This window comes from Danio rerio, chromosome 6 (genome assembly GCF_052040795.2).
Source record: "Danio rerio strain M-AB ecotype USA chromosome 6, GRCz13ab, whole genome shotgun sequence".
NCBI lineage: Eukaryota > Metazoa > Chordata > Actinopteri > Cypriniformes > Danionidae > Danio > Danio rerio.
Genome location: NC_141026.1, coordinates 43674533 through 43701932, shown reverse-complemented (window position 1 = coordinate 43701932; position 27400 = coordinate 43674533). Strand labels below are relative to the sequence as shown.

The 27400-nt window shown below is 34.9% G+C and overlaps 1 protein-coding gene across 3 annotated transcripts; it reads left to right on the top strand.

Annotated features, from left to right (window-relative positions):
* The first annotated feature begins 1859 nt into the window (after window positions 1-1859).
* On the top strand, window positions 1860-27400 carry hemk1 (HemK methyltransferase family member 1). Of its 3 annotated transcripts, none has more exons than XR_015492806.1 (11): window positions 1860-2057; window positions 2191-2376; window positions 5543-5634; window positions 9588-9681; window positions 9835-9951; window positions 10037-10101; window positions 10196-10245; window positions 17333-17438; window positions 18710-18805; window positions 22270-23153; window positions 23948-24041. XR_015492806.1 is itself a non-coding variant. In NM_001114419.1 (11 exon segments), coding segments are annotated over 11 exon segments (1029 nt in total). In that variant the 5' UTR covers window positions 1868-1988; the 3' UTR covers window positions 26739-27378.

The window sequence follows — 27400 nt, the reverse complement described above, 5'->3', positions numbered from 1 at the left end:
TCTTCATGTTGTTCCAACAAATCAATGGGCTATATGCACAGCTAGTGTTTGTCAGTGATGAACTTCCAGTGAAATCTTTTCTATTTATTTATTTTTATTTTTATTATCTATTCTATTTTCAAGGTTTTAACAGCATTGATGTTGTAATGCAATTAAAATACATTCAGTTAAATAAACTTCAGCATCCATTTGGGTGTCAAAGTGTAATAAGAGAGGAAAGATCGTTTAAACGCAGGTGGCAGGCACCATCATTAGCAACAAGCTAGCACTAAAACTCCATTGAAAATACTCAAATTAATTTCTGTTTTTTAAAGAAATCAGAACTTTAACACAGAGATTTTGTATGGGATGACAATTAACCTGAAGCCTGTTGGCTGGCTGACTGAAATTAAAAGTCTGTGTGCATAAATTAATTTATCAGTTAACTTCATTGTTTACAAATTTAAGTGGCTTTAACATAAAACAAATAAGTCTTTAAATTGTTCCCAAAAAAAAACAACTTAAAATTGTGTTAATTAAGCTATTTAAAAAATATTAGTTTGAAGGTGCAAATTTAAAAGCAGATTCAAAAATATATTTGTGAATAGGCTATATAATAAAATACCTATTCACAAATAAAAACATTTATGCAGTGTATTATTTGTTTAAAAAAAGTTAAAGTTTTTCATATGCAAAGTTTGTCAGAGTTCAAATTAGTTTATCATAATTGTTATCATGTACGTCGTAATATTTCTATGCATTCGCGCTCTCTAGTGGTCAGGATCAGATCCCGCAGGCGTAATGCGTAAAGGTCCTAACACAAAGACTCTCATAATTTATCATAAACATAACGGAAACGGGCGACACGATGGCGCAGTGGGTAGCACGAGGTCGCTGCTTCGAGCCCTCTGGGTCAGTTGGCATTTCTGTGTGGAGTTTGCATGTCCTCCCCCGTGTTCACGTGGGTGTCCTCTGGATGAATTGAACAGGCTAAATTGACCTTAGTGTATGTCTGTCTGTGAATGCAAGAGTGTATGGGTGTTTCCCAGTGTTGGGTTGCAGCTGGAAGTGCATCCGCTGCATAAAACATATGCTGGATAACTTGGCCGTTGATTCCGCTGTGGCGACCCCTGATTAATAAAAGGAGTAAGCTGAAAAGAAAAGGAATGAATGAATGAATATGAAACGGAAAATGTTTGTTTATTTGGCTTGATTTTTAAACATCACTAATGTGACTTTTATTTTAAAACTCAAAGCAGGAAGTCCGCTTTATGTGAAAGAATCGGTTCATTTGAACATCTCAGTTTAAAGAATCGATTCAAACTTTTCAGTAATTCTTTGGAGCCTGACAAAAACTCAATTTAGATGGACGTTGTTGTGAATAAAATTTATTTCTCGACATTTTATACACATACGAATACTCAAAATATAGCCTCATTTTAAGCTCACTAAACAGTTCAGGAGTTAACACCATGTTGATATTTAAGTTGTGTAACTTAATTTCCTTTAATTCAAATACAGCAATAGCCTTCAAATATGTGAAATCTTTGACATATTACACATAGGCCTACATAACAGTCCGTGACTCAAAACCGTCGTGAAAGAAAGCAACATTTATTTGCGTTCTTAGGGTTGTTCGCCTCAAAATATATAAAATATAGTTAATTAAAATGTAGCCCTACTTGTTTCGTCGTTCTTGAATCCATAGCTGGTCGTTTTTTTATTCTAATCGCAGATATACTTGACTTCTAATGGTAAAAAAAATGTATGTTTAATCGGACGAACAATGTTATAAACTGTAAAGCTTCAACTGAACTACCGATTCTCAAAGTAATCATCCAAACGAATCATTTTACACCAACTAAACGATTCGACTCAATAGAACGATTCGAACACTCGCAGCACATGGTTGCCTTCAAGGACGAAAACATGCAGGTTACATTATTATCAGATATTTTGTAGCAGCTTAGAATTTAGTTTCTTTCTTGATCAGTGTACAGTTCGGAGCGATGACTTTCAAGACCACTTGGTTTCTTCGCCGATGTATGCACAGAAAGAGTGGATTGTTAAAACAGAGGGTAAATGTTTGATTGATCTCCTATGCATTTTAATAACGATCACTCTCTAGTACTCTGCGATTAATCATAGAACGTGTGTATAAGTGTGTTTATGTACAGTTGAAGATGTGCCGTGTTGTGTTTTATTTCACAGTGTGACGTTGTGCGGTTGTTGTGCTGTGGTAGTGCAGCAGAGGGCGCTCTTGCTCCACCGGCAGAGCGCAGCATCACAGCCGAGCGCGCGGTCAGTCTGTGGGCTCAACACTTCAGCCTGCACCGCATCTCGGAACCTCTACTCTCTAGTCAATACATCATATCTCATGTACTTGGCGAAAAAACGGTGAGTTTCTCTCTCACCAGAGTGTTTTTTATTTATTTTATTTTTATTTTTTTTATTATTATTTTTCTAGGTCAATGTAAAAGGTAAAGCACTTATGTCTCATTCTGTGTACTTTGTAAATCAGTAAAGCCCCAAAGTAGGACCATTGATTTGTTTAATTCTGCCATATTACAAATACATATTCTTAATTTATAATTTCTATATTTGTTTAAACCCTTTGATACATTTATTATTTTAATATGTGATTATATTATACAGGTATGTTCCAAAAAATTTGAATATTAAGGGAAAGTCCATTTATTTCAAGAATTTGTTACAAAAGTGAAACTTGTGTTAAATAAGTTCACTAATTGTTGTTGCTGTTTTAAACTAAACCACACATTAAACAATTTACTTAATCTCATCCGTATTGTATATAAAGTCAATCAATTTATTTATTTATTTATTTATTTATATATCTTCTGTAAGGGAATGATTCAATTGATAAAACTCACCTTAGTCACTCTCAGTGTCCCAACTCTACTATTACTATTATTATTATTATTATTATTTTTTTTTTTTAAATAAATTTAGATAAAATAGATGATCAGTTCAGAGGGGTGCATTTTACGGCAGGGGTGCGTCTCCCGGCACAACAGAGACATTTCCTCTGAATGGAGGGTTCCAATGATGGTCTTATGCACAACTGACAAGTCAGCAGTTTTCCACATGATTCTGAAGCCTACTAAGCCAGACTGAGACCATTTCGAGGCTTTGTATTAATTAGCGGACTAAATTAAGACACTGGGAGCCTACAGTGTTGAACTTTGCCATGATATTCTAACTTTGTGAAATACTGGATTTGTGTTTTTTTTCCATTTTAAATTTATAGTCATTCAAATTGAAACAAGTGAAGGCTTGAAATATTTCACTTTGTGTGTAGTGAACAAATTTAACACACAAGTTTGACTTTTTGAATCAAATTATTGAATTATGAACTTTCCCTCAATATTCTAATTATTTTGAACATACCTGTATATTATATTATGTATTAGACCTATGTTACATATATTAATGTAATATATTAAGACATTATGATCCAATTTTATTTTGCAATGGACAAAAAATATTTAAAAGATTTTAAATGTATTAGTTGGCTTCAATTTATTTTCAAATATTCCGAATTATTTAGAAATTGTAGATATGACCTATTCACCAAATGTCTTTTTTATTTTATTATTAATTTATTAGTGCATTACAATATCAAAAATAATTTGATTATAAAATTTTTATACATTTTAAAAAGTTATTCATTCATATTTCTTCGGCCTAGTCCCTTTATTCATTAGGGATCGCTGCGGAATGAACTACCAACTTATACAGCATATATTTTAAGCAGTGGATGCCCTTCCAGCCGCAACCCATCTCTGAGAAACATCCATAAACTTTCATTCTCACATATACACTACGGCCAATTTAGCTTACCCAGTTCACCTACAGTATACCGCATGTTTTTGGACTTGTGGGGGGAACCGGAGCACCCTTAGGAAACCCATGCGAACACGGGGAGAATATGCAAACTCCACATAGAAATGCCAGCTGACCCAGCTGGGGCTTGAACCAGCCAACTTCTTGCTGTGAGGCAATTGTGCTACCCACTACGCCAATTAATTATGATTAATGAAGGATTATTTTAATTACTTTTTTTATGTTTTTGCCCTCATAGTTCACTGACAGGTTTTGTGTAGTAAATATGCTCACAAATTACAAGTGAGAGATTTCTGAATGAAGGGTGCATTACTTGATTTAAAAATAATTAAAGTAAACACACACACTATCTGCTATCCATGATTATTTATTGAACACCAACGCTGAACAACTGAAATTAAAACACACATTGCCTAAAATGCGTCTCTGCGCCACCCACTGTCATCATCGCTTCCAAACAGACCAATCACAAAGCTTGCGATATGGGTTGTTGTGACGTGTAAGTAAATTTTTTGAGAGGTGCGTGGGTATGCAAAGGCTGCGCCGGACTGTACTCGAGCTTTGGCAGAAGTAAAATATCATAATATTAAGTATAAATAATAATATTCATAATCAAATAGGTATAATTCAGCTTTAACAGAGTAATTAAAAAATTGACCTGGAAAAATTATATTAATTATAGATTCTGAATGTCAATTTCGTTTGCTTTTCGATTAATCACCCAGCACTATTATCCAGCACATGTTTTACACAGCGGATACCCTTCCATCTGCAACCCAGTACTGGGAAACACCCATACACTCTCAAATTCATACACATACACTACAGACAATTAACCTACCCAACTCACCTGTGGGGAAACTAGAGCACCCGGAGGAAATCCACACGAACATGGGGAGAACACGCTAACTCCACACAGAAATCCCAACTGACACAGTCGAGGCTCGAACCAGTGACCTTCTTGCTGTGAGGCGATTCTGCTTTTCACGCCACCATGCTGCCTCGTTTTACAATCCTCCGGAATGAAACAATTAAGTTTTGCCATTTTTAAATCCATTCAGTCAATCTCCGGGTCTACTAGGAGCGCTTTTAGCTTAGCTTAGCATAAATCATTGAATCGGATTAGACCATTAGCGACTTGCTTAAAAAATTATCTACAAAGAGTTTCAATAATGTTCCTTGTCCATTTGGGAACTGTTTTCAGGCAATGGGTGATGTTGTAAAAGTTATTTGAATAAAAGTTATTTAAATTTTAAATCATTTATGTTTAAAATTTAAATAATTTATGTTTTAATTTTTTATTTTATTCTATATTTTTATGTCACATAAATTTTAAAAGTATTAGTATTATAATGCAACATTCATGAATATATTAATCATGTTTGATTAGCATTTGTTTTGTTATGTGTGCGAGTTCTTGATGTTCTTGCATCGTGAAGACCAAGTGTAACCAAAGGCCACAGCATCGCTATACAATTATATATGTGTGTGGGTGTGTTTTCTGAATTGTACAGCTGAAAATGTATTCAGGCATTTTACTGTTTATAAGAATATCATTGCTTGGATTTTCAGTTCAAACGTTCAGTCTTTTATCTGATGAAATGTCAAGGGAATTTCAGAAAGTACTTTCAATAGCGATTCAGAAACATTTTTCTTTCAATTTCCATGATGACACGTCCTTGTCTTTCTTTGCATAAAGCTGGAATGTGTTCAGAAGAAAAGACTGCGAGACACCCTGACTGACAAAGAAAGAGAAACTGTGTGGAAATTGTGCTCAAAACGCCTAACAAGGTACTACAGCGTTTCGCTTTCTATGATTTTCACAGATAATTAAGATTTTGTATGCACATGCGTAGGATTTTACAGAACTTCATTACAGTTCTGTTGAATCGAGTCATTTTGAAATGTTATTTGTTATTCATTTACTCTCCTAAAGTTAACACTAAACCATTTCTGAGGAGTTTCAACTTATTCCACTCACTGATCAATGCTTACTCGTGTCTAGTGCAATTCAAAGCTAGTGGTTTGCTTGTTATTTAATTATTTACTTAAGTATTTAAGCTGCAAGTGCTATCAGTGTTATATTGACAGTGGCGGTTCTAGACCAGAGTAACTGGGGGAGTTCACTTGAACTTTTAGGGAGCACACTTTAACATGCATCACACAAACTACTTAAATCAGGGGTGTCCAAACTCGGTCCTGGAGGGCCAGTGTCCTGGAGAGTTTAGCTCAAACCTTAATCAAACACACCTGAATTAGCTAATCAAGCTCTTACTAGATATACTAGAAACATCCTGGCAGGTGTTTTGAAGCAAGTTGGAGCTAAACTCTGCAGGACACCGGCCCTCCAGGACCGGGTTTGAACATCCCTGGCCTAATAAGAGCTTGATTAGCAAGGCCAGCTGTGTCTGATTGGGGTTGGAACTAAACACCGCTTTGCAGGACACCGGCCCTCCAGGACCGAGTCTGGAAATCCCTGACTCAAACAATTATTCTAAGTCATTTTGTTTTCATGCAATACTCTGCAGTCTTCATAAATAAGCTATTAAAATAACTTAAACTCAAAATAATCTTCCATGTTAATTTATTTGACAAGTAACTTTGTATTGTTGTAGGATAACACACTTTTAACATTCAAGAACATCAAGCCACATTTTTACACCTGTAAACTTTAATGAATACAGTTGAAGTCAATTTTTTTGCCCTCCCGTTAATTAAAAATGATGTTTCCCAAGTGATCTTTAACAAACCAAGGACATTTTCACAGTATCTCCTATAAAACAAAAATAATTCTTCTGCAGTCATAATAAGTCTTATTTCTTACAGTTTCTCTAGAATAAAAGTAGTTTTTATAATATATTTTTAAAATATTTATAATTTTTGATTGTCTACACCATTGGTTATCAAAGTGGGGGTCGGGACCCCCCGAGGTGTCGCGGGACAATGAATGGTTTTTAATAAACCATAAGAATGACCATATTTTATTCATAACCTACTACGGAGAAAAAATAGTTGTTTACTATGGTAGCTTATACTTACTAGTTCTATTGGATTGTGACCCCTGGTGTAATTGCATCATATTAAAGACACAGCAATAGCATCAGATGCAGCAGATTGATTTTATAACACCAGTTTAAACTTTCTGGCCCATTTACAGCAGGGACATACTTAAAATTTAAACATAGAATAGACTTGGGTATATTGTTGTGTGTGCATCATTGCATGCAATGTTTCTATATTTATAACCACCTCAGAGGATATTGGGGGTCGCAAGTCACTGGCATTGTCATTTTGGGGGTTGGAGGCTGAAAAGTTTGGGAACCCCTTGTCTACACAACAAACCAGTTATACAATAGCTTGACTAACTATTCTAACTTTCCTAGTTAACATAACCTAGTTAAGTCTTAAAATTACATGTTATCTTGAAAAATATCTAGTAAAATATCATGCACTCACTGTCACCAAGCGAAAGACAAAAAAGTCGTTATTAGAAATTCGTAGGTAAAACTATTATGTTTAAAAGTGTGTTGTAAAAAATCATGTGTTTAAAGACTGGTACTTTATGTCACAACTTAAATCAAAAATGAATGAAGGCAAAACTAAACAAGTTGAATGTTACTTATACATGAGCGTGACTGAAAAAAATGAATTTGATCAATGTGTTCCATCTGTACTCCGGTACTTGCCGACTGTAAGTTCAGGACTGTAAAACAATGTACACTCCATTTCTGATTAATAATAGCCTCTGCATAGCCGAGTACTTCCTATATTAAAAGTGTTAACATCATTATTGATAACAAAAGTCAAATATAATCAACAGTGGACATTTTGATAGTGTTTTACAACATGAACATGGCTGAAGTTGAATCTTTTTATTACCTGTGTCAATTTGGGGGTTAACTTCTGACGAATGTGGGAAACTGATGCACGCAGCACCGTCACTGACAAAAGTCAAAGGAAAGCAGAGAGAGCGAATGCCTTAGTCATATCTCCACAGTCTGCCACCGATGGCTGATCTCGCTTCTTTGTGCCGTTTTAGTTGTGACACAAAAATACGCGTCCAAATTTAGGGGGGCCAGAGGGGTGGGGGAGCAAAATTTTTTGATTGATAATTATGGATAAAATTGTAATATTGAAAAAATTGATAATTTAATAAAAATGTGTTCAAAAAACTGACACGACACAGAAAGATCCCATTAATTCATTTCAGTTCGTCCAAATAGATTATTTTTTAAAAATTACTTATTTATTTTTCAAAATATATATTTTTTTATTTTGGTTTAATTGGCACAAAACAAACATCATTTCACATTTATTTTACATCTTAAACCAATATGTCAGATTATATTTTAAAATCTTTGCCACAATATATATATATATATATATAGAGAGAGAGAGAGAGAGAGAGAGAGAGAGCTTTTAACTGTTAATGGCTGAACTTTTATTCATTCATTCATTTTCCTTCAGCTTAGTCCCTTTATTTATCAGAGGTCGCCAAAGCAGAATAAAACGTTATTCAGCATATGTTTTACACAGCGGATGCCTTTTGAGCTGCAACCTATCATTGGGAAACATCCATACACACTCATTCACACTCATACACTATGGCCAGTTTAGTTTAGTATTCAATTCACCTACAGCACATGTCTTTTGTTTGGACTGTTGGGGAAACCAGAGCACCCGGAGGAAACCCACACGACCACGGGGAGAACTCCACACAAAAAGCCAGCTGACCCTGCCGGGACTCAAACCAGTGGCCTTCTTGCTTTGAGGCGACAGTGCTAACCACTGCGCCACTGTGTTGCCATGGCTGAACTTATTAAAGATACAATTATTTGATATATTGATTATATTAAAATTTTATATAAAATTTTATTATTTTGATAATGAATTATTACATAGTGAAATTAACAATTAAGATCCATAAATGCTTTAGAGAATTTTATTGTAGATCATGGTAGCTAATGTGGTTACTGCATTGAGGTCCATAATAAGGCAATAACTCATAAGGAGCAATGTTTATGCATATTTTTGTTAGTAATGTTTCTTAACATGAGTTAGTTCTCAATAACTCAGTTCTATTTGATGTTTATTAAAGCAGTATTAAAACCAAAACTTGGATTTCTGTAGAAATGGCACAAATTAAAAAAACTGATTTACTAATGATTACAAATGATACTCGATTGTAAAGTATTAATATATATTCATTCATTTTCTTGTTGGCTTAGTCCCTTTATTAATCCGGGTTCGCCACAGCGGAATGAACCGCCAACTTATCCAGCAAGTTTTTACGCAGCGGATGCCCTTCCAGCCGCAACCCATCTCTGGGAAACATCCTCACACACATTCACACACACACTCATACACTACGGACAATTTAGCCTAACCAATTCACCTGTACCGCATGTCTTTGGACTGTGGGGGAAACCCACGCGAAGGCAGGGAGAACATGCAAACTCCACATAGAAACGCCAACTGAGGCGAGGTTCGAACCAGTGACCTTCTTGCTGTGAGGCGACAGCACTACCTACTGCTAAATTTAGATAGTTACACCATTCAAATGAAATAGAATAATTAAATAAATTATTTCATCCCCAAAATATTTATTAATTAGACCGTTATTAGCTGTAGATGTTAATTCGTGAAAAAAAAAAAAAAAACAATCTACTGCATCCACTCATGAAATAAAAAAATAAAAATGCCTCTTGATGTTTTATCATCTCATGTGCACATGCTTTTTTAAGGATGCCTGTACAGTATGTGATTGAGGAATGGGACTTCAGAGACTTGACCTTGAAGATGAAGCCTCCTGTGTTCATACCCCGTCCCGAAACAGAGGTAAAAACCCACACACACACACGCAGAACGTCTGAATTTTTGCAACAAACTAATAGTGAACTTCAAATAGACGTCTCTTTTTGTATAAACACAGACACTGTGTGTTTGAAAACATTTATTTCCATTTGAACCTGCTGTTTTATGTTCATCCAGGAGCTGGTTGGTCTAGTTCTAGAGGACTTTGAGTCTATTCGGGGGGATTTTCATGGTCTGGAGGTGGGCTGTGGGTCTGGAGCCATTTCTCTTAGTTTACTACGCAGCCTTCCACAGGTTTGAACTCAGTGTCTCTCTCTCTTAATTATTTATCTCGCTCTTTTGAGTAGTGCAGTAACATCTGTACCCTTGATTTTTCAAGCTCAGGGTATTTGCTTTGGATCAGAGCCAGGATGCTGTATGTCTAACAATGGAAAATGCAAACAGGTGACCACTAGCATCGCTTCTATATGTGGATCTTTATGACCTAATGATTTATTATGTTAACTATTCCATATGTGTCCTCTTCTGTTTGTTGTAGACTAGGTCTGCAGGACAGACTAGAGGTTCATCATTTAGATGTGGTTAAAGGTAAGAGTGTTTGCAAACAGTTTGAAATTATTAAACGTTTTATTTTGTAGTTATTATATGTTATTATATGTGGCTAATGTACAAGAAATATTAATAATACATCTTATTTAAAGGCGCCTTTCTGGCAACTCAAGGACACAGAGAAGGATCATATAAAAGTATTCGCAACTAGTGCAAATACAATTAACTTAAATGAGTAAGTTTTAAGTCTTGATTTAAATGATGAAAGAGAGTCAATGTTTCTGATGGCAGGTCAGGCAAATGTCACATGTGATCCTAGGCTACAAAACCAGCCATAAGTAAACTTTATGATTATTATTGAGACCTGAAAGCTGAATAAATGAGCTTTCCATTGCTTTATGGTTTGTTTGGATATGACAATATTTGGATGGGAAACAACCGGATGGGAAACAACAATCTGAAATCTGAGGGTTAAAAAAATCAAAACAATAAAAAAAATAAATAAATAAAATAAAAAAATAAAAAAATAAAAAAAGACAAAAAAATCCTCTTTCAAATTATCTAAATGAAGTGATTAGCAATGCAAATTATTTATCAGCTATTGGGGTTTGCTATATTTACATTAGGAAATGATCTTTACTTAATTTTCTAATGATTTTTTTGCATTAAAAAGCAACCATTTTGACCTATACAATGTATTGCAGGGTGCAGACTAGTTTTGCGGTCCAGGGTCACATTTCTAGTCAACTTATCTAATTGACGTCATCAACTACTATAAGATGATTAATCTTTAACAGCTTTTAATGTGTTGGTGATTCAAAGAACATTTTATTGCAAGCCTAACAATGGTGTAGTTAAATATTAAGACATCGTTTATTGTATAACAACTGTAATATAATGCATTGAAAGTGTTAAGCCTGCAGGCTCTTATTTTAGTTTCACGCTGGCAGAAAATAAATATTTTGATTTCATCATATTACTCATATTTTTTAATGATGTCATAATGTGGTTAATACCAGAAATGAGCTTTAAAGAACTATTACCGTCTTAAAGGAACACTCCACTATTTTAATAGGCTCATTTTACAATCCTCCAGAATTAAACAATTCAGTTTTGCCATTTTTTAAATCCATTCAGTTGATCTTCGGGTTTACCAGGAGCACTTTTAGCTTAGCTTAGCATAAATCATTGAATTAGATTAGACCATTAGCATCTTGCTTAAAATAATATCAAAAAAGAGTTTCAATAATGTTCCTTGTCCATCTGGGAACTATTTTCAGGCAATGCGTATTATTATTATTTCTGCTACACTCATGGTACATATACAAAGTTAATAATAAGAGTATAGTTTCTAGTCATATCAATATTATCTGGATGCAGCCTTTGTGATGCAAGCTGAGATTGCATCACTCAGCGATGCAATATCAGACACAATGCACTCAAATGGAGCGAGTGACGTCACTGTGAAGGGTAGTTTAGGGGTGGGGTTAGGTGAGCCCATAAAAAAGCATTGGATGCAGCTCAGATTGCACTTCACCAGGTCTGCATCCAGACCTGTCTCAGTCATATCGCCCTAAAAAATAGTCACTCTTTATTTTGTTAGTCTTAGTACACAATGTAACTACAGAAGTGTCAAGCTTTAAATAGAAGAGACATAACTCTTTTATTTTTTTATTTTTGAGTGAGATGCTAATGGTCTTATCCGATTTAATGATTTATGCTAAGCTAAGCTAATCTAAAAGTGCTCCCGCCAGACCCAGAAATTGGTTGAATGGATTGAAAAATGGTAAAACTCATCTGTTTAACTCTAGGGGTGTTGTAAAATTAGCATATTTTCAAAATGTATCTTTGTATCCTAACTAGCAGGAAATATTCAGCAACCCTTTGCGATTTGTTTGATAATCAGAGTAGATGGAACATAAATAAATGAGACTCTCTGTTCTATGACAGATTTGATTAAGCAAAAGCTGACAGAATGGAAATAATTATCAGCTGAAACTAGATGTTCTTTACATGTTATTTTGATCCTTCTTTGTTGTTTTTCACTAATTACTTGATATTGCCAGTCCTGAGGTGTCATTTAAAAAGGCCTTTTGGCTGTTTGGTTAAAGGAGAGGAAACATAAGGAAGTGACCGGCATTTCTAATTGTTCCATTTCCTTGACTTTTGTCTGTGGGTCACAAATAGAGCCGCGTGTAATCCAAGCTCACAGTTCCTTAGAAAGCTCAGCGTGTTTCTGTAGAAATTGAATGTCATTCATTCTTTACACAGTTCTACACACACCACTCTCCTTGAATGTTTGTTTACTAAATATTTGGGCTAAAGACAAGATGCTGACTGCAGGCACCAGTCAATGTTGAAATTTTGGGCTTTTATATATTTTTTTAGACTCTTCTAAGGAATTTCCATTTTATTTTACTTTTATCAAACTTTATGTATTTGTGTCTGTAGATATTTATTATTCATATTTTTAAAGGCTGTTTTCTCAAATTCTGCTTTATGAGTCAAATCTTCACAGATTTATTTAAATCTTCATGAAGGTTTTAACAGATGTGTTTGTTCATACATAATTGGTCTGATTATATATAATAATAATATTTTACTCCAAAACTAAATGGGTTGATTTTATTATTTTATATTAATTTATTTATTGCCTGTTTGTGGTATTTTCTGAATTATGGAATGATAAAAAGTGATTCTCAAAATCTTACCACATTTATAAACAGATGTGTGGTACACAGAGCTTTTTTACATTGGACATAAAAACAATTAAACATGAAAATCCAGCAAGTGTAGAAAAAAGTAAATAACATTAAGAACTCAAACATACACTCACCGGCCACTTTATTAGATACACCTTACTAGTACTGGGTTGAACCGCCTTTTGCCTTCAGAACTGCCTTAATCCTTCGTGGCATAGATTCAAGAAGGGACTGGAAATATTCCTCAGAGATTTTTTTCCATATTGACATGATGGCATCTGTTACCCCGCCGGTCCTACACCACCCAATCCGCTTCAAGCTGGGATCAAACCGGCGACCTTCCGCATGGGAGTCGGTTGCTCTAACAAGGAGGCTAAAGACCATGGCCACTAGCATCTGTCGCTGAAGCACCTTCAGAAGGTCAGAGGAGTGAGGTTTACCTGCACAGCACTTACTAGCTGGCCTATGTTACACATCACACAGTTGCTGCAGATTTGTCGTCTGCACATCCATGGTACAAATCTCCTGTTTTACTGCATCCAAAAGGTGCTCTATTGGATTGAGATCTGGTGACTGTGGAGGCCATTTGAGTACAGTGAACTCATTGTCATGTTCAAGAAACCAGTCTGAGATGATTCGTGCTTTATGACACATCGAGTTATCCTACTGGAAGTAGCCATTAGAAGATGGATACACTGTGGTCATAAAGGGATGGACATGGTCAGCAACAATACTTAGGTAGGCTGTGGTGTTGACACCATGCTTAATTGGTAGTAATAGGCCCAAAGTGTGCCAAGAAAATATCCCCCACGCCATTACACCCCCACCACCAGTCTGAACTGTTGATACAAGGCAGCATGGATCCATGCTTTCATGTTGTTGATGCTAAATTATGACCCTACCATCTGAGTGTTGCAGCAGAAATCGAGACTTGTCAGACCAGGCAACAATCTTCTATTGTCCAATTTTGGTGAGCCTGTGTGGATTGTAGCCTCAGCTTATTGTTCCTAGCTGATAGTAGTGGCACCCAGTGTGGTCTTCTGCTGCTGTAGCCCATCTGCCTCAAGGTTGGACATGTTGTGCATTCAGAGATACTCTTTTGCATACCTCGGTTGTAACTAGATATTTTCTCTTTTCGGACCATTCGGACCAGTGAAAGTGCCAGTTGATCAGCAGTTTCTGAAATTCTCAGACCACCCCGTCTAGCAACAACAACCATGCCTCGTTCAAAGTCACTTAAATCACCTTCCTTCCCCATTCTGATGTTTTGTTTGAACTGCAGCAGATTGTCTTGACCATGTCTACATGCCTAAATGCATTGAGTTGCTGCCATGTGATTGGCTAATTTGAAATGTGCGTTAACAAGCAGTTGGACAGGTGTACCTAATAAAGTGGCCGGTTTGTGTATTATGAGAATAGGGTATTAAAATACTATAATAATCAAATAACTTGGCTTAGTCCCTTATTTATCAGGGGTCGCCACAGCGGAATGAACCGCCAACTATTCCGCCACATGTTTTACACAGTAGATGCCCTTTCAGTACTAGAAAACACACATACACACCCACATTCATACCGTATGGCCAATTCAGTTATACTGCATGTCTTTGGACTGTGGGGGAAACTGGAGCACCCGGAGGAAACCCACACCAACACAGGAAGAACATGCAAACTCCACACAGAAATGCCACCTCGGAACTCGACCCTGCAACCTTCTTGCTGTGAGGCAATAGTGGTAATCACTAAGCCACCACTTTCTTGCAACTATATTCAGAAAAAAAACTGTGTGAATGGTACATTTGACACTTAAGCGTTCAAATTTACTGGGTATTTTTATTTTACTCTTCTTTATAGTATTTTGTTCTCTTCTACTACTTATGTTCTCATAAAAAATGTAGTAAATAAAAAATAATATCTAATATGTCAGAAATAATTTCCCAGAGAAGGGTTGCGGCTGAAAGGGCTGCGTAAAAATGTGCTGGATAAGTTGGCGGTTCATTCCATTGTAGTGACCCCGGATTAATAAAGGGACTAAGCCGACAAGAAAATGAATGAATGAATAAATGAATGTCAGAAATAAAATGAAAAGAATTCATCTAGTGTTCAGATTTTAATTCAATGTATAAAAATGAGCACATATTAAATAAAACAATGCCCCATTTCCATATATAAGCATAACTTTTATATAAAAGCTAGCTTTTCTTAAAGCAATTACTCAACAGGAAAAACATGATGCTATTAGTCAGTTGTTTTACCTAATTCACCTGATTTGCCTCAGATTTTCCACACCATAATCCCCTCCCTTTCCATTTTTTAACCTCAGATTTTACATGTTCCCATATTTAAATCACCATGAAACGTCCCATTGTGTGAGGACACTAAGAATTTATAGCATTATTGTCACAGCCTTCACAATTGATTTAGCATTAGTTCGAATACAATGCTAGTAGATAATCGAGAGCCAGACGGTCCATCCCAAATCCTAGAAGGGCCTCTAAGGTAGTGACATGGAAATGTTCTGCTAATTCCAGGGATTTATCTGGCTTTTCCTGTTAAAGCTTGTGCTTCTCTTCCCACTAGATGGCATTAAAAACAGCCCTCATCAATGCTAAACAGATGATTTTTAACTCTCTGTGACCTACCCACATTCATTTAGGCTCTGTTTTCTCTTTAACCATTGCTCTCGGCTTACTGTATAAACGCTGTAAAAGGCGCTTCTGCTGAAATGGTTGGTTAATGATCTTTATGAGTGTCGAGCTGGCAGTCATAAATGGAAGCCTTTTGACGGTGTTTATTACTAGCCTGCTGCAGATGTCATGTGGGTTTGTGTACAGTATATATAAACGAGAAAACCAAATGCTATCATAGTACTGTAGACACATACAAATAGCACCTAGTTGTGTTTATTCCGTAATATTTCCATTCACAAGTGTGATTTCCAAAATGTTTGTCACGTTTTTTTGTCTCACATGATCATTAGGAAGTCATGACGATTTATTGATGACTGCAATTTTATGTAAACATGTTTTGTAGCTAAATATCTTTAATATCGATTATTTTGATTTACAGTTGAAGTCAGAATTATTAGCAATCCTTCAATTTCTGATTAATGGAAAGATTTTTTTTCAACACATTTATAAATGTAATAGTTTTAATAACTAATTTCTTTTATATTTGCCATGATGACAGTACAAGTATTTTATTAGATAATAATAAAGTATCTAATATTCATCTTAAATTGTCATTTTAAAGGCTTAACTAGGTTAATTAGGCAAATCATTGTATAATGATGGTTTGTTCTGTAGACAATTGAAAAATAATATTGCTTAAGGGGCTAATAATTTTGACCTTTAAAATGATTTAAAAAGATTAAAACCAGCTTTTATTCTAGCCAAAATAAAACAGATATGATTTTCTCTAGAAGAAAAAATATTACAGGAAATACTGTGAAAAAATCCTTGCTCTGTTAAACATCAATAAAAGTGTTTATTTATTTTAAAAATAGGTTTCTTCATGTCAAACCTTTCAATAGTAGTTTATAAATCATCATCTAAATAAACTCCAGACATTGCTAGTATGTACACTCACTGGCCACTTTATTAGGTACATTCTATTAGTACTGGTTTGGACCTCTTTTTGCCTTCAGAACTGCCTTAATTCTTCTTGGCAAAGATTCAACAAGGTACTGGAAATATTTTTCTCTGAGATTTTGGTTAATATTGTCATAACAGCATCACGCAGTTGCTGCACATCCATGATGAAAGTATGTGAGCCTGTGCGAATTGTAGCCTCTATTTCCTGTTCTTAACTGACAGGAGTGGCACCCGATGTGGTCTTCTGCTGCTGTAGCCCATCCGCCTCAAGGTTTGACGTGTTGTGTGTTCAGAGATGCTCTTCTGCATACCTCAGTTGTAACGAGTGATTATTTGAGTTACTTGTTTTTCTATCAGCTGGAACCAGTCTGGCCATTCTCCTCTGAAATCAACAAGGCATTTGCGCCCACAGAACTGCTGCTCACAGGATATTTTCTCTTTTTTGGACCATTCTCTGTAAACCCTAGAGATGGTTGTGCAAGAAAATCCCAGTAGATCAGCAGTTTCTGAAATACTCAGACCAGCCCGTCTAGCACCAACAATCATACCACATTCACAGTCACTTAAATCACCTTTCTTCCTCATTTTGATGCTCGGTTTGAACTGCAGCAGATTGTCTTGACCATGTCTACATGCCTAAATGCATTGAGTTGCTGTTATGTGATTGGCTGATTAGAAATTTGCGTTAACGAGCAGTTAGACAGTGAGTGTATTTAATTATATTTTCTGACTGGCCATTGCATTTTCTTTTTTAATTTGGTAATGTAGCTACATCAGTGCAAAATCTGTTTCATATATGACAGAATAAATGTTTTGTTTTGTTTTTCTCAGATGCAGATGTGATCCTGAGCAAATGTAACCCTGTTGACTTTATTGTCAGCAACCCTCCCTACATACTCAGTCAGGACATGGAGGCTTTACAGACAGAGATACTCGGGTGAGGCCTTTTTGGCGAGTTGTAAATGAATAATTGTATTAAATATTATTAATGCAACTTTTTATTATTAACTGTTGTTTTCTGAGGCTGATGCTGCTGACACCCAGGTTTAGTTCATTTAAAAAAAACATGGATTCACCCAATATGTGTGTAATCCATCAAATAATGCATTCAGGTCCATTTTTACACAGATAAGGTACATAACATTTTTATAAAAAGGAATGTTTTATTAATATATGCATATATGTATGTGTCTATTATATTATATTATGTTATGTTATATTATATTATATTATATTATATTATATTATATTATATTATATTATATTATATTATATTATCACACATTACAAATTATTAATGTTAGTTAATGTATTTACTAGCATGAATTAATAATGAATAATACTTGTACAGCATGTATTAACCATAGTTCAACATTTACTAATACAGGTACATGATTAAAATCCAAATTCATTCTTGTTGAAGTTCTTGTTAGGAAATGCACTGTGAGTGAACATAAACTAACAATGTACCAATGTATTTTCATTAACTAATATTAACAAAGATAATAACGTACAAAGATTAAAACTGTAATTAATGTTGAATGATGATCACTGTTTGTTTATTCAATTAAATACATTAACTTACATTTAACTAGTACGGCCTTATATTATATTATATTATATTATATTATATTATATTAAAATAATATAATAAATAATAAAATATTAAATTAACAAGTAATATTAAAATAAAAATTAAAGTAACATGTAAAAGAAAAATGAGTAATAAAAGTGTTCAGAAAATATACACTACCTGACAAAAGTCTTCTCGCCTAAGTTTTGGGAGCAGCAAATAATAACTTGACCTCTAGTGGATCATTTGTTATCAGAAGTGGCTTATATGGTAAGGGCCTCTAGATTAAGCTTATTTTACTCAAATAAAATATGATCATGCCTTGATTTTTAATTATTTAATTAGGACAGTAAGGTCTGACTTAACGAAAAGTGGAAAAAGAATGAATATTAAGTATGACTGTGTATGAGCTTGGAGGGCTGCATCCATATACATCTCTGCAATGACTCGAATAACTTATTAATAAAGTCATCTGGAATGGCAAAGCAAGCATTCTTGCAGAACTCCCAGAGTTCATCAAGATTATTTGGATTCATCTTCAATGCATCTTCATCTTCATCATGAGGAGGGTAAATCTTTGATTTTAGCATTTGTTAAACTTCTTATTTACACCAGCTTCACCTCTTCTCTGGCAGCTTTGAAGACCACGCTGCGCTGGACGGGGGGTCAGACGGCCTCTTTGTGATTCGTCCCATTCTGGCTCTGGCTTCCAAGCTCCTAACAAAACAAGGGTGAGTAAAGAAACACGCGTGTGTTTGTGTGTGTGTTTTGTCTAAAACCATCAATGTGGTCTGGCAGCGTCTCTGAATGAATAGAGAAGCAGCTTTTTAGCCAAATGTAGTATAAATAGTATGGTATAATCTGGCTAAGAAGCTTTCCCAGCATATCTTAAACGCTTCAGGGAATTGAGCGCTACGCAGTACTGTGTAGATAACAGTATATGCCAGGAACCAAAACATTCTCCCAGTAATGTTCCACCCCACCCTCATCACTCTTGACACACACACACACATGCACGCATGCATACACAATGATGAGTTCTAGAATTTAGTGACGACACTTGCAGAACCTGTCTTGTGTAAACTCTGTACGCATGAAAAGGCTAAAATATGAACTAATGTTTATCACCAGTTGACGTATTACATTACGAATCACAAATTTAAATGTGAGCAGTGTGTGCAGCGTCAAAGAGCATAGAATCACCAAGAGCCGAGACTTGGGAGAGAGAGATTTGGGAAACCATTTTGGAATGAAAAATCCAATAGAACAACAGTGTATTTTAAGTCTGTAAAATAAACTATTAAAAGTGCTGATGATTGTGATAGTAAGTGTTGTTGATGCGCTTTTTAAATAAATTAATTAAAAACAAAGCAGCTGCTTGCCATCGCGACAGCAATAAGATCCAATGGACGGCCGACCGCTTTCACTCCAAAATGGCGGAATCATGGGGCTGTTGCTGGGCGCTGCTGTTGCAATGGAACATTCTATTGAGTGCCGCCTCTTGGTCATTCTTAGCTCTTTAGCAGCGTGCAAAACACTCACGGACGTTAGTAAACCATTCATTGCTTCTCAACTCAAAAAGTGCGTTCGCTGTGATCAGCTCCTTATGCAGCCAAACTTTACAAATATATAAATTAATTGTTTAAAAACGCACACTTTCGGTTAATCAATTATTTTGAGCATCCCTATATGTTGTCATTGTTTAACTATATGTTAACATTGTTTAATTGTTTAAAATTCACACCACATTTGTCTGAAAACTAGAATGAAATCTGTAATATCAGGCTAATTGTGTATAAGCAAATCTCTTTGTATAAGTCTTCAGAATACAGAATTGTGTAAAACTAAGAATTTTGGAAATGCATGGCTCAGTGCATTAGAGACAAATAAACAATTTGAAGAGAATGACATTTTAAAAACCCTTAATGTAATTGAAATCTAGAGAACACTTAAAGTAACACTTGATGGTGTATTTAGGATGTTCTCTCCATTAGACCAAAAACAAAACAAAGCCAAAAAGCCCAAAGCTTAAAACTGATTAGTGTAACATGCCGGGTAACCACCTCTTTAAACAATTTAATCTAATCTTGTTAAACTAATTTGCCTACATTTCTAGCGCAGAAATCGGAACAATCTACAAATTCGGGTTTCAAACTTCTTGTTTGATTCTAATATTTTATTTAGTTTCATATTTGCATCAAATGGTTTTACTGAGAGGGTTTTGGGGAAGAGTTTTATCACTGCATAATTCAGAAAATACACTAAATGTGTCTGAAAACTAGAATAAAATCTATAAAATCAGTCTAATTATGAATAAACATGTCTCTGTGTATAAATCTCCAAAATACAGAATTGTGTAAAACTAAGAATTTTGGAAATTTATGGAGAGAGAAAAAAAACTAATTTGAAGAGAATGACGTTTAAAAATCGGTATTATAATTAAAATCTAGAAAACACTTATGGTGTGTTTAGGATGTTCTCTCCATCAGACTGAAAAAAAAAACAAAGTCAAAAAGGCCAAAATCTTGATTAGCATAACATGCGGATTAACCACCTCTATAAATATGCACTTATTTGCAAACACTTCTAGCACAGAAATCTGAACAATTGACAAATTAAAACTTAATGTTTCATTCTAATATTTTATTTATTTATTTTCATATTAGAGTCAGGGTTTTACTGAGATGATTTTGGGGATGACTTTTATCACTGCATAATTCAGAAAATTCACATTAGATTTGTCTGAAAACTAGAATAAGATCTATAAAATCAGGCAAATTATGTATGAATAAATCTCTGCGTATAAATCTTCAAAATACAGAATTGAATTTTAGAGAATTTTGGAAATTTATGGAGGAAAAAAACTAAATAGAATGACATTAATAAATCTGTATTGTAATTGAAATCTAGAGAACACTTGATGTATTTCGTATGTTCTCTCCATTAGACTGAAAACAAAACAAATTCAAAAATCTCAAAGCTTAAAACTGATTAGTGTAATGTGCTGATTAACCACCCCTTTAAATATGCGCTAATTTGCATACATTTCTAGCATAGAAGTCGGAACAATTGACGAATTCGGGTTTCAAACTTCTTACTTTGATCAAATCTATAAAATCAGTCAAATTATGTATAAACATGTCTCTGTGTATAAATCTTCAGAATACAGAATTGTGTAGACTTAAGAATTTTGGAAATTTATGGAGCGGAAAAAAAAACTAATTCGAAGAGAATGATGTTTAAAAATCAGTATTATAATTGAAATCTAGAAAACATTTAAAGAAACACTTCATGGTGTGTTTAGGATGTTCTCTCCATCAGACTGAAAAAATAAAAATAAAAAGTCCAAAAGGCCAAAATCTTCAAGTTGATTAGCGTAACGTGCTGATGAACCACCTCTTTAAACATGCACTAATTTGCAAACACTTTTAGCAGATAAATCTGAACACTCAATAAATCAAAACTTCTTATTTTATTCTAATATTTTTTTTTTTATATTTAAAAAATAGTCAAAGTTTTTTACTGAGGGGATTTTCAAGATGATCATTGTCACTGCATAATTCAGGAAATACACAAAAATTTGTCTGAAAACTAGAATGAAATCTATCTATAAAATCAGGCAAATTATGTATGAACAAATCTGTGTGTATAAATCTTCAGAATACAGAATTGCGTAAAACTAAATATTGGAGATTTATGAGAAAACAACTCATCTTAAAAGAATTACATAAAAAAAATCTGTAATGAAATGAAATCTTCAGAATACTTAAAGTAACACTTAATGGTGTATTTAGGATGTTCTTTCCATCAGACTGAAAAAGCCAAAAATCCCCAAATCTTAAAACTGAAAACATTTTGTATGTCTACATTGTTTAAACAGATTGGTGATAAAGAGAATATCGCAGGCCATTGCTCTCTATGAACCTGTAGCGGTCTATACAGGGTTTCAGATTTCCCTCTGGGTGTCTAATTTTGTGTCCACTCAAGACTTGTTTCTTTCGCAGAAGTGACACGTGCTGTCCTTTCACAGATACTGGGAAGCTCCATTGAGTGGGGTTAACCTAGCATTAGCTTTCAGATTTTCCGTCTCACACTACTGTTCTTCACGGCTAACTGCTTACGAGATTGTTTACGTGGTATTCCTCTCTAACACACTTTTTTTTTTTTCGTAACGGCTTTGTCTTTATGTGTCCAGGCGGGTTTATCTGGAAGTTTCCTCATGTCATCCTCCAGTCATCCAGCAGCTGGTGATGGAGACCATGCCTGAGTTCATTTATCTGGAAAGCCGCTGTGACCTCAGTAACAGGTCAGGAGCTTCAGTTAATGTGACCTGCCCTGTTTTTGTTGTTTCCTGCATTTTCATTGAAGCTCTGCTGTACTTGTTTGGCAGATTTGCAGAAACAAATATTTGGGTGTGATGCGTTTTCGTTCTATGAATGTTTGTTCTTGGAGTCCAGTTACAGTGAGATTTCATGAGTAATGCGGAATTTCTTGCTCAACAGCAAAGAGCAAATATGTACTCAGGTATTTGTTTTTCGTGGAAAGTTATAAGCTTATTATTGTTCCGTGTTCTCATGGGGAGGCGAGGGTTTTTTAGGATTTTTTTAGAGCAGATTTCTGTAGTAGATGTATTTTTGTTTTAATGGTGCGTCTGTGTGTTATTTGACAATGCATACACGTTTTGGCACATCTGCCTTTGCATACATGTACGTTAATGACATCACATTTTAATCCGTAGAGTTTAAAATGAGGTTGGCCCACCCTTTGCAACGGGAACAGCTTCAAGTCTTCTAGGAAGGCTTTCCACAAGGTTTAAGAGTGTGTTCATTAGAATTTTGTGAGATCAGGCACTGATGTTCAGTGAGAAGTTCTGGTTTGCGGTCTTGCCTATAATTTATCCCAAAGTTGTTCTATCAGGTTGAGTTCAGGACTCTGTGTAGGCCAGTCCACACCTAACGCACTCATCTATGTCTTTATGAAAATTGCTTTGTCATGCTCAGTCATGTTTAAAATTGAAGGGGTTGTCCCTAAACAGTTCCCATCAAGTTAGGAGCATGAAATTGTCCAGAACTTTTTTCAGTAGAGCATTAAAGATGATTTTACTTTATCTTATGATGTTAGTGAATAGTGACAGGTTATTTAGATAAAAAATAAACACATACAAATGAGTCTAAATCAATAGCCATGGCTCCTGCAGCTGGAACAGCTTCAAGTCTTCTAGGAAGGCTTTCCACAAGGTTTAAGAGTGTGTTTATCGGAATTTTGTGAGATCAGGCACCGATGTTCAATGTTCTGGCTCACAGGCTTGCCTATAATTTATCCCAAAGTTGTTCTATCAGGTTGAGTTCAGGACTCTGTGTAGGCCAGTCCACACCCAACGCACCCATCTATGTCTTTATGAAAATTGCTTTGTCATGCTCAATCATGTTTGAACAGGTAGAACTTTTTTCAGTAGAACATTAAATGTGATTTTAATTTATCCTATGATATTAGTGAATGGTGACAGGTTTTTAGATAAAAAATAAACACATACAAATGAGTCTAAATCAATAGCCATGGCTCCTGCAGCTGGAACAGCTTCAAGTCTTCTGGGAAGGCTTTCCACAAGGTTTAAGAGTGTGTTTATCAGAATTTTGTGAGATCAGGCAACGATGTTGAATGAGAAGTTCTGGCTCACGGTCTTGCCTTTAATTTATTTCAAAGTTGTCCTATCAGGTTGAGTTCAGGACTCGGTGCAGGCCAGTCCACACCACACTAAATCATCCATGTCTTGTTTGCTTTGTCATGCTTAGTCATGTTTGAACAGAGAGGGATCATCCCTAAACTGTACCCACAAATTTAGGAGCATAAAAACTGTCCAGAATTTTTTTCAGTAGAACATTAAAGACGATTTTACTTTATCTTATGATGTAGTGAATGGTGATAGGTTTTTTTAATAAAAAATAAACACATACAAACAAGTCCAAATCAATAGCCTTGGCTCCTGATAACACACTGAGGTCTTGTGAGGCGAAACGTTCAGTCTGTGTAAGCAATTGAACATTATTTACAATATTATTAGCTTTGATTCACAGTCTGGTCAAACAGTTCTCAGCGCATGTGTCCGATTGTGGCTACTTAACAAATTACTGTTGTCCAGTGACTTGCCTAATTAACTAGGGATGTCTAGATCCGATCACATGATCAGAAAACAGGCCCGATCACGCAGTTTCAGACTCGATCGGGATTTGAATTTCAATTTTTAACACATCTACAGTTTTGCAGTGGCACAGAGTTAGACCTCTTTCTTGACTTCACACAGAAACAGCAACGCGTGCGACATGAGATCACTCGATGTTGCAGAGACGCTGTTGGTAAAATGCCAGCAAAGTAGAACACGGAAGCAGCTTGAAGCAGAAAGCGCGAGTATGCCTGCGGTCTGGAGGTATTATAAAGTTGATGATAACGATAAGATGGGATAAATACCTTAATTTTACATGTATTAAAATAAACTACAAAATACACCAGCCAAAAGTATCAAAATAAAATACTCTATTTTGAAACTACTACATAATACTTTCACAAGAGAGCATGACATTTCTTTGCAAACCTTCCATCAATAGGACTATTCGGTCAATCCCTTCATTAAACTGACCCAGTGAAGTAAACAGTGTTTGACAGCAACAGCATTTCTCTGAGCAAGTTTAAGTCAGCTTCTCTGCCAACTCATTCACCTCTACTACAGTACACGAGGAGGTATTCATCAACCTTTGTTTCTCTTATAGTGATTTTACTCTAAATTTTGTTCAAATTCCACGCAGAAAGCCCTGTCTTGAAGATGATCTCTTTAATCACTGTAAAAGCCATGTGATGCAGATAATGAGTTTAAACAGTACTATATCTCTTTAGTATGTTTCCATCCATTGCATGGCCAGTAAAATTGACTCTCTTAACAGCCTTTTAAAAGGACGACGTATGAAGAGGTTATTTGAATTTTTTTTGCCATATTAAATATTTTTACAATAGTTTTTTTGCTATTGAAATCTTCAATACTTAATATAAAAACATGATTTCTGAATAATCATGTATATTTGCAATTGTACTCTTCAATGCACAACCTGCAGATCAACTACTGACATTTGAAAAAGACAATGAAGTATTGTACACTGAAAAAAAGACTCTGAGATAATTCCTTGGATTAATTTTTTTTTTTTTTTAGTTAAATGGTAGGAAACAACAAATTTCAGGGTTTCTGCAGGTTTCATCAAGTCAAATTTAGGACTTTTTAAGACCCTTTAAGGACCATTATGAATAAGATTTTAGACTTATACGGGGATAAACACCAAGGATTTTTTTGTAATGGTCTGGTTGGACCAATGTAATTGGAAAAAACAAATGTAGTTATTTCTTAACCACATATTTTAATGTGTCAAAACAAGAAACATAATGTTTCTTTTATTTTTTATTTAAAGACAAGTTTAACTTTGTTGAAAGTATATTATGAAGAAACCTACACAAATAATCTAAATATACACAGTATATTTGTTTGCTGCAGGTCCAAATAAATCGAGTATGACTCCTATTCAACCTAATTCTGTTATAAAACTTTAAGTTCCATGCCTAATCTACAAATATTTACAAATGTCCACTCACTTTATTTTGTGTATTTTGTTTATTACACCCACTTTAATAGTTTTTGTGTAATTGGAAGAGTGTGTAAAGGGGTATATTGCTGTTATTATCCTGTGGAATTGTTTTAGTTTTATTTTCCTTTATTATTTAGATTGTTGGTGATTAGATGGGTGTTGGCCCAATTGGGGGCCAACTTTAGACTTTAGACTTAAAATTAAGACCGGTTTAAAATGATTCAAGAGCTACAACACAATATTTCTGTAAATGTAGGACTTAAAGTTTAGTTTTTGAAATATTACTTTTTAAAACCCACGCGTTCACCCTGTTATTTGGGTTGAATTAAAACAAACTAAGTATCCAAATTAAGTAGTCATTTGTCTGTTATTTTCTTTATGTGTGTGTTGCATAATTTCCATCCATACTCCAAGCATTGACCACCTTCTGCAATATTAATCAATTTTCTGTTCTGATCTCAAGCTTAGGCAAATAACTGAGAAATCACCTATCAGAGGCTGTATTTTTATGATGTCATCATGTAGACTTCTTACCAAGTATTTTACAGTATTTTAAAAATACAAAAATATAAGACACAAAATATTACCCCATTTTCATAAACCCCATCAAATACAAATTACAAAACACCATTTAAATATATTATATTTGAAATACATGTATCTTAAATACTGCCCATCCCTGATAGGGACATCCCTATAATTAACCTAATTTGATTAGTTAACCTAATTAAGTTAAGCTTTTAAATCTGAATATTTAGTAAAATATTATGTACTGTCATTACAGCAAAGACAAAACTATTTAGTTATTATTTAAACTATGAACTTTAATGTTATAAAAAATGATCTCTATAAAATAGCACTTGGAATATATATATATATATATATATATATATATATATATATATATATATATATATATATATATATATATATATATATATAAAATCAATCATTTTATTTTTTTATAATATTATTATTATTATGTTTTATCCACAGACCGAGATTCTGTATTTTACAGAAGAATGAAGAAAATGGCTGAAACCGAGGATTCAGAAATACAGTCAAGACAATTGTTTAACACAGCACAGGAGAACAAGAGATTTCAGCAGTTGCCCATTCAGAATGCCTTTAGCCAAATTGCATGTGGTACAGAGCCAGTCTCCTGCCAGTTTCCCAGCATGCAGCAAGCACAAAAACCTGCCAATCCTACCGAGAAGCTCCTTCCTTAAATCCACCTTCCACAGGTCTCTATTTGTTTTGTGCCACAACCTACTGCTGTTACAGCTTCGACGCTGACTTTCCTTTAAATTGGTAAGTGTGTGTGTGTGTTTTGTTGTGGTGAGATTGCATTGATTGTGAGTATGTGCTCAGTGCGCAGTAAGTGTCAGGGTGCAGTAGGCTGAAGGTAATTATTGAGGCCTTTTCTAAGAACTCCCCCTCCCAGCCCTGCACTCGTCTCTCCCTGGAAGTAATGCGCTCATTCTGCGAAACAGCTGGCCCATTGCCGCTCGCAGCACGACGCTAGCCCACAAACACACACAGAAAGCCTACAAATACTGACTGATAACCTGACATGCTCCATGGCTACGACGAATGCAAGATCAATCTGTGTAAACTGGAATGAAACAAGCATTAAACCCTGATCGAGTCATTTTGTATTTCTATAATACACGACATAATAAATAATTATAAATACTTTAA

Coding starts and splice junctions, on each gene's coding strand:
- hemk1 (XM_087255718.1), top strand. CDS start 1,989: ATGACTTTCAAGACCACTTGGTTTCTTCGCCGATGTATGCACAGAAAG. Junction 2,377..5,542: donor ATGTACTTGGCGAAAAAACG/GTGAGTTTCTCT, acceptor CTTTGCATAAAG/CTGGAATGTGTTCAGAAGAA. Junction 10,102..10,195: donor ACAATGGAAAATGCAAACAG/GTGACCACTAGC, acceptor TGTTTGTTGTAG/ACTAGGTCTGCAGGACAGAC.